The sequence below is a fragment of the Gossypium raimondii genome, chromosome 12 (genome assembly GCF_025698545.1).
Source record: "Gossypium raimondii isolate GPD5lz chromosome 12, ASM2569854v1, whole genome shotgun sequence".
Classification (NCBI taxonomy): domain Eukaryota; kingdom Viridiplantae; phylum Streptophyta; class Magnoliopsida; order Malvales; family Malvaceae; genus Gossypium; species Gossypium raimondii.
In genome coordinates this window covers 38,273,185-38,280,466 of record NC_068576.1, presented here as the reverse complement: position 1 = coordinate 38,280,466, position 7,282 = coordinate 38,273,185, and the positions used below count along the sequence as shown (strand labels likewise).

Sequence of the window (7,282 nt, the reverse complement as noted above, 5' to 3'; positions counted from 1 at the left end):
TTTGTTATATTGATGTATCAAATGAGTATTTATTATTATTATTTCAAAATATCAAACCAGTGAGTTTAATAGAAAATTTTAACTGTATCAACAATGGACCTAAAATTTGAAATTTGAAAAGTGTAAAGACTAAATTTTAAAAGTATAAAGACTAAATTTCAAATATAGGAAGAGTACAAGGACTTCAATAATATTTTAACCAAATTTTGGTCACAAAAAATGGAAGAGAATCATGATTGATCATATGTTTTATGAATAACAAACGGCACCCTTTTTTATCACAGTTGTTTCAATAAGGTTATTATTATTCATCAAAAATCTCTACAAAGATTACAAAAGATAGGAGAAAATCCCAATCACCATTCTAGTAAGTGATCAACATTGTGTTCGTCAATTTTGTTTTTCCCTTACAAGAGAATTTTAACTTTCAATCCAGTAAACAATAATATATTTTTCAATAACTACAAAAAAATAATGTAATCAATATTATTGGCAAGATTGTTTTATTTAGTATTATGAACATGATGCATGATGAATTGATAAAAATAGCTTCTTTTTTGAGCCTATTTACTCAGAGTTTGCAGAAGGTACTCTCCATACAGGTCCCTGCATCACCGTAGCAAAAAACAACACAGTATCAGAAATGGGAAATTCCCTTGTTAGATATATATGTTTTAAAGGAAAGGGTTTTACATTGAATGCTGTATGGCTTCAAATGCAGTGCTTGAAGGTAAAATGTCATTCACTGCTACCTCTTTGTTCTCATTTTTCTTGTCTGTGTTATGTTAAGAAAATCTAGAACAATAGGGGGAACAATGGGATTTTTATGGATTCGAGATGGACAAGGATACAGTCTTCGAAGAAACGTTTGATCTCGGTAAGGCGGTGGGGAGGAAGTTCTTTGATATCAGTGTAGTGTTTGTATTCAGGATCATCGGCACAAACTGCAATGATCTTATCATCTTTCTCCCCCTATGGTGAGTCGGTGACAATGATGAAGGAGTTAGAATAAACAAGAAGTGTCAAAAAGGTTATACTTGAAAGGAAATGATGATAATATACCTGGTCAATCATTGGCATTAGTCCAAGTGCTCTGGCTCGCACGAAACATCCGGGAACAACAGGTTCCTATTGAAACGAAATGTCATATGTAACAATCAAGTTGTAGGACTAATCTAAAATTTGGCATGGAAGGACAGGAAGTTCACCTGCATTATAACCAAACAATCCAATGGATCGTTGTCTTCGCATAGTGTACGAGGGATGAAACCGTAGTTGTGTGGATATACCACCGAAGAATACAGAACTCGATCGACCTGAGATTCGTTTTAAACGGTGAGAACACATGCAACATGGCCGGTAGTATTTGAACGATGGGGACGGAACAATCGGTCTGATGTAAAGCATTTCGTACCTTAATCATTCCGGTTTTCTTGTCAAGTTCATATTTGACCTTACTACCTTTTGCTATCTCAACAACCTGTCCAGTTGAACACAAAAACCAAAATTTGCTTGTATGGATGAATGTAATGTCAAACATAATTTTTAGCCCTTAGAAAGAACACATACACAGTTGAAAACATTCGGAGCATCGGGCCCTGTAGACGATATTTTACCAAAACATTAGTTTCCCAATTATTCACTTAAACAATATCACAAACATGAACCATTCATTAATGGGATAAGTACCAATCTCAAGATCATGCCAAGGATGTGCAGCAACTGATCTCCTTGATAAAGATGAAAGGATCCTTTCATTCAACTTTGGTGCTTGACGTGAAGTTTCATTTGCATTTGCTTCTCCTTCAGCCATCTTTTTTTCAATCAAATTATAATAATTTTATGTTAGTCCACTCATCAATGTTAATGGACAAAAATGCTTTACACCTATGCCCAAAGTTCAAAGCTTTGAAACATAAATTCTAGTAGGATTTCGATAAAATCTTACTGGAACTAGTGCGTTTGCACTTAAACCCAGAAATGATATGGCCATGAAATACGAGCTGAATAAAGTTTCAAACGTGCAATGCATTCTACTATAGACAAAACAATAAAAAGGGGTTCCATTGTGATCCTAAACAATGCAGAAAATGAAAACACATGTACGTACCTTGTTTGCGGGCTAAGAATATTATACAAACACAAAAAATAAAGGAAAAAAAAAAAGCTTTAGATTATTGATCCTAAAGCTGTGGGTGATCTATAGGTAAAATATATATAGCATGGAGTGTTGAAACTTGAAATTTTGAACAAGAGACAAAACAGGGTGGTCAATGCTTTAAGGCATGGAGTTGCCTCGTGTCTGCTGTTGAGACAAAATTGGGGTTTGGTTTAAGGCTTTGTTCAATGTTCCCCGTCTTCTCTGCACTCCCTTTTTTTCTATGGTTAGGCTTTTACTTTTAAATATAGTTAATTTTTTGCTAAAAATTTGCCTACTCTCAAATTTTACCTGTTTCAACATTTCCGAAGTGAAGAGTTAAATTTTTTAGTAGTTTATGTTAATTGATTATTATTTAAGTAATATGTAATAAATAATTGTGTTTGTTCTTAATAAATGTGAGTAGTCAAATATGTTGGGTCGTAGATTGTCTCGTTATCTGAGAGTCCACTTGTTTGTGCGAGTCCTATTATTTATGTTCTAGGGGTAGTAAAACGTTTTTTCTTGTCACAAGTCGAAAAGAAAAGAGTGAGAGCAGTATTTTTAACACCCAGACCAACTTTTATATTTTCTTCGATCAGAGGTCCATCCAGTGTCTGTTGGAGCTGATTTCTTATGGTAGCTAGTAGACTCGAAGATCTTCAATGTGCACAGTCCGTTTTTCGTTTGGAGTATTGTAGCTTCGGGTTTTCAGCTTTTAAAGTCAGCCACTTTTTGGATGAAATGCTCAACTTTTCTTTTTAGTTTGTTTGGGATTACTTGTTGATAGCTCTTGTTGAGTTATATGCTCTTGTTGTATTGTAATCTTGTAGTAAGACTTTTTATACAGTGGAGCATTTGGTGGACTTTCAAGTCCCATGATTTTTACCCTTTGCTTTAAAGAGGTTTTTCACGTAAAAATTATGAGTTTCGGTTTATTATTTTTGCTTACAATATTGTGGTTTATTGCATCAATTGTTGATATATTGTGTTATTGGGTTGTCCATAATTACTGAATTGATCTATTGGGAGTGAAAGAACACTGATTGTCCTTCCACGTTGTTTGGTCGGGTTCATAGTAACATTGTTTTCTTCAATTGTAAGACTTGAAATTGAAACCTTACCACTCTACTCATAAGGATTAGTAGTATTAATGCTCCACATAGGGAAATTGCAATGAGGAAGTGTCAAATTTTGCAATATTCATACACTAACTATATTATGAAAGGCATTATGTTGTAATACTACCAGCAGCGAGTAGTTTTCATCAAATACAAGTTGTGAATCCTATACATGCAATTAGATATGTGAATGAAGGTAAGCTCAGCATATACTTCGTAGCTGATAATGGAGTAAATTGAAATTCATGGATGATTTTTATGAAAAAAGATGCGATTTTCAAGGGACATGTATAGAATCAGGTGACATGGATATCATTTGAAGCAAGCTTGAGTTTGAAAATGTTTCTTCAAATTCAGGTCCCTTCTTATTTCCCTCTTTTGCAATATGTACCAACCCCTTTGCAACATCAATCATTCCAATCTTGTCATCTGCACCAAACAATAAGCACCTTGTTGCTATGTCTGCAACTATTTCAATTTGCTCTCGACGAGTTATCAGTTGTTCGTGGTAGTAAAGAGACGGATCCACTATTGCTTCTAGTTTCCCACTCTTGATCTTTTCTAAGGCTACTGTTGGCATGTCTGTATATTTGGTGCCTGAAATTATCTCTAATAGTAACAAACCGAAGTTGTAAACATCGTTTTCATAGTTGTTGTGACCATCTCTGCACCCCGAGCTAAGCAATGCAAAACCGGAAACCTTAACCGAGAAATCCACATCGAGAAAAACATAGTCGGATGATTTAAGTCCATGGTGAAAGATTGGTGGAGCAATCTCATATTGCATGTATGCTAAGACACTTGCAATTTCAGTAGCTATTCTCAATCTCTTGTACCAATCCAGAACAATTTTTTGTCCCCTGCTATATTGCAAATGTTTCTCCAAGGTACCATTTGCAGGATATTCATATACCACCAATAAAGTGGAACCAGATTCGATGCAACATCCGACCAGTCGAGCTAAATTCCTATGTACAACAGATGATATAAGCTCAATTCTCGATAGAACATCAATTAAGTCTCGTTCAGTCTCGCATTGCACTTTCTGCACGGCTATATGTGAGCCATCACTAAGGATACCTGCATGAATTGTGCCATTTTTGTCATTTACTAGCATCTGACTGTCTTCGAATGCTCTAGTTGCTTCGTCTAGCTCTCTGTAACTAAACAGTCTAGTCCTACAACCTTTCCGAAACAATAAGGTACTGTTATATCGAGCTTGGTCGAGTTGAAAAGAACCTGGTTTAACAGGTCGTTTCAGTATGCAGAGGAATAAGAATAAGGAGACAAGGATGAAAATTGGAGCAAGAACACCTGCATGGCACAAAAATAACATACATATGACTATGTTTAAGGATAATGTTCTAACAAAACAATCAAATCTTATAATATCATACCAGCCAAAATTACAAGTTTCTTATGGCTATGTTTAGGCCCGTCACATTCTTTCCCATATGCTTCTTGTCCCTCCTTGATGCAGGCTGTTAAAAGGGAGATACAAGACATTGAATTTCATAAATGGTTATATGCTCTTATTTTAGCTACAAATCAGCCTAATTTGATCAGCCAAAATGAAAATATTTTTGTACTATTACATGCTTAATTTCAGTAACTTGCAGAATTTAGAATTTGCTTCATAGGAAAGGATAAATATACATTTTGGTACTTAAATTTGATTTCAGGGTTTATATTGGTACCTAAGATTTTTTTATTTTTGGGTCCAATTAAGTACTTGAACTCGACTTTCTTGGTCTAATTAAGTACTTGAACTTGGTTTCTTGGTTCAAATCTAGTGCTTGAACTTAGTTTTTTGGTCCAAATTAGTACTTAGTTATTTGAACCAATTTAAACTATGAAGCCGAGTTCAAGTACGTATTGGAGCAAGAAAAGTTTAGGTAATTAATTAGACAAAAAAAAAATCAGTATCAATTTGAACCTTGAAACCAAGTTCTGGTATCAAAATGTATATTTATCCTATACAAAACCATGGACTTCATGTGGATTGAATCCACAGTAGAGTAGCTGCTCAAGCCTTCAATTGACACCAATCTCGGGTCATCCACACCAATCTTGAGTTCGGATAACCCGATGGGCCAATGTGAAGATGCTCAGGGGTATAATATGCTTATCTTCAATAAGATGAAAATGCATTAATAGATCGAGCTTTGGGCATTTTACAACCAAACCAGTAAACCAGAATCAAGAAATTAAGTTCACAAATGTTCTCTAAATGCTAATGATCACTAAAAAAATGATGATAGAGTTGAATGTAGATGGTGCAAGCTCATCATATATAAATGATTTAAGTACTCACACTTGATGCAGCTAGCACCCTTTGCAAATCCATCGCCCACAAACCCATCCTTGCACAAGCACCTAACCCCAGCTTCAATTGTAGTGGCATTCACCATATCTGCATTATTAGCACAAATTCTATCAGATATGTTCCTAGGGATTGCCCATTCCAACTTAACCCCACGTTTTCCAGTATTGGTCCCTCGAGAAACCACCCATGATGTGAATCCTCTGCATCCAAACTTGGAAAAAAACGAAAACCCATCACCAAAATGCCAAATACTATGATCAGAAAGTGGATAACAGCATCCAAGAGAACCACCATTGTTGCCATCACAACCGGGCAAGTCATTTGTTTCACAAGCTGCTTTACATAAAGAAGAGTCTTCACAATCGTATAGCCCTAAAACGTTGTCACCGGAGATACCAAAGTGGTCGTTTTTGGTAAACCCGAAAGCGTTCAAGTCGTTGTATTGACGGCAACCGGTGGTTCCGGGGAAGTCTACAAGTACACCATCGGAGAAGAAATCGAGGACTCGATAGGTTTTGAACCCAATATGAAGGTAAAGGGTGGTGGAATTTAAACAAGAAAGATGGAAAGCAGTGGAAATGGAAGGACATGAAATGTTTAAGTGAAATGGGAATGGGATTTGAATGGTGCCACATTGGTCATTGCATTGATTTGGAACCAAAGACATAACTGGTCGAGATGAGAGAGTAAACGAAACTAAAAGTAAAGCCAACAACATTGCCTTGTAATGAACTTGCTGTTTGAGAGAGAACATTATCTTCATGGCTTTTAATTACAAAGCCAACACCATGTTCATGGTTTCAGGTTCAACCATTTTTAAGATAAGAGCCATGACAGAGAAGGAGCAAGATAGCTAGCCACATGGCAACATCGGGGGTGGTAATATGAGGGGGGGGTTAGGGGCTGATGCGTAGCGTAGGAGAGTGGCCATGGAAGTTGGGGAAGTGAAGAAGATTGGTCTGTAGAATGGGCTACAATTGGTAACCCCATAGTCATTGGACAGTGTGTATTTTTGTTACGTGGGGGATGGTTTATGATTAAAACACCTTAAATAATCTTCATCTATTTTAATAAAAATGCATGGTTTTACCACTTTTTCCTTAATGTCTTTCTTTATTGTTATATAATTTATAACTATTGATTTCTCAAATTAACTCCACGCCATTTCGATAAAATAATTATTAAAAATCATTTTTAATATAATTATTAAATACTGTATTAGGAATTTTATACTTTTATATAAAATTAAAATAAAACAAGTTTTTTAAAGAATTAATACCTAAAACTTTAAATTTATTAAATTCCCAACTTTACCATTTCGTTTTATAAAATTAATATAATTTTTTTAATTTATCTTTCTTTAACAAATTATTATTGTCACTCATATAATGGGTGAAAGGTAATCTACCTATTATTATAATAGTTCGTGGATAACACAAATTTTTTTGAAAATTTCATATTAAAATTAAAAATTCTATCATATAATGGAAAAATCACGTATTTAGATTATAAATATGTATTTAAAAATAACATATAATAATGAAATGTATTGTTTGGAACTAATTAAAAATAATAACACGTGAAATATGTATAATATTAAAATTAAAATAGATTTAATTGTAAGTAAAACAAAATTTAAACATATAAACACATCAAAATAAGAATACCAATGGAATACAATTTCTTATCAACAACATT

At 34.4% G+C, this 7,282-nt stretch overlaps 2 protein-coding genes across 4 annotated transcripts; both read right to left on the bottom strand.

The window, feature by feature from the left end:
- Window positions 1-353: 353 nt before the first annotated feature.
- Window positions 354-2,350, bottom strand: LOC105762443 (soluble inorganic pyrophosphatase 1). Of its 2 annotated transcripts, XM_012580247.2 has the most exons (9): window positions 2,111-2,350; window positions 1,690-1,813; window positions 1,570-1,598; window positions 1,415-1,480; window positions 1,209-1,316; window positions 1,063-1,128; window positions 852-972; window positions 694-775; window positions 354-606 (listed from the first exon to the last, which is right to left on the bottom strand). In XM_012580247.2, the coding sequence occupies exons 2-9, from the start codon at window positions 1,811-1,813 to the stop codon at window positions 564-566; spliced, it is 639 nt and encodes a 212-aa protein (XP_012435701.1). In that variant the 5' UTR covers window positions 2,111-2,350; the 3' UTR covers window positions 354-563. The 2 variants fall into 2 exon arrangements, with proteins under 2 accessions (XP_012435701.1, XP_052481650.1); XM_052625690.1 differs by lacking the exon at window positions 2,111-2,350 and having other exon boundaries at window positions 1,690-2,073.
- Window positions 2,351-3,329: 979 nt separating this feature from the next.
- On the bottom strand, window positions 3,330-6,453 carry LOC105763984 (probably inactive receptor-like protein kinase At2g46850). 2 transcript variants are annotated; one of them, XM_012582404.2, is made up of 4 exons: window positions 5,573-6,453; window positions 4,656-4,739; window positions 4,498-4,572; window positions 3,330-4,338 (listed from the first exon to the last, which is right to left on the bottom strand). In XM_012582404.2, exons 1-4 carry the CDS (start codon window positions 6,345-6,347, stop codon window positions 3,536-3,538), a joined length of 1,737 nt encoding a protein of 578 aa, XP_012437858.1. In that variant the 5' UTR covers window positions 6,348-6,453; the 3' UTR covers window positions 3,330-3,535. The 2 variants fall into 2 exon arrangements, with proteins under 2 accessions (XP_012437858.1, XP_012437856.1); XM_012582402.2 differs by having other exon boundaries at window positions 3,330-4,572.
- Between the last annotated feature and the right edge of the window lie 829 nt (window positions 6,454-7,282).

Excerpts from the sequence above, each read along its gene's own strand:
- LOC105762443 (XM_012580247.2), bottom strand. The coding sequence starts at position 1,813 with ATGGCTGAAGGAGAAGCAAATGCAAATGAAACTTCACGTCAAGCACCA. Across the intron at positions 1,599-1,689 it reads TTGGCATGATCTTGAGATTG|GGCCCGATGCTCCGAATGTT; the intron begins GTACTTATCCCA and ends TATCGTCTACAG. Across the intron at positions 1,129-1,208 it reads ATTGTTTGGTTATAATGCAG|GAACCTGTTGTTCCCGGATG; the intron begins GTGAACTTCCTG and ends TCGTTTCAATAG.
- LOC105763984 (XM_012582402.2), bottom strand. The coding sequence starts at position 6,347 with ATGAAGATAATGTTCTCTCTCAAACAGCAAGTTCATTACAAGGCAATG. Across the intron at positions 4,740-5,572 it reads GGGTGCTAGCTGCATCAAGT|CCTGCATCAAGGAGGGACAA; the intron begins GTGAGTACTTAA and ends CCCTTTTAACAG. Across the intron at positions 4,573-4,655 it reads GAAACTTGTAATTTTGGCTG|GTGTTCTTGCTCCAATTTTC; the intron begins GTATGATATTAT and ends TGTGCCATGCAG.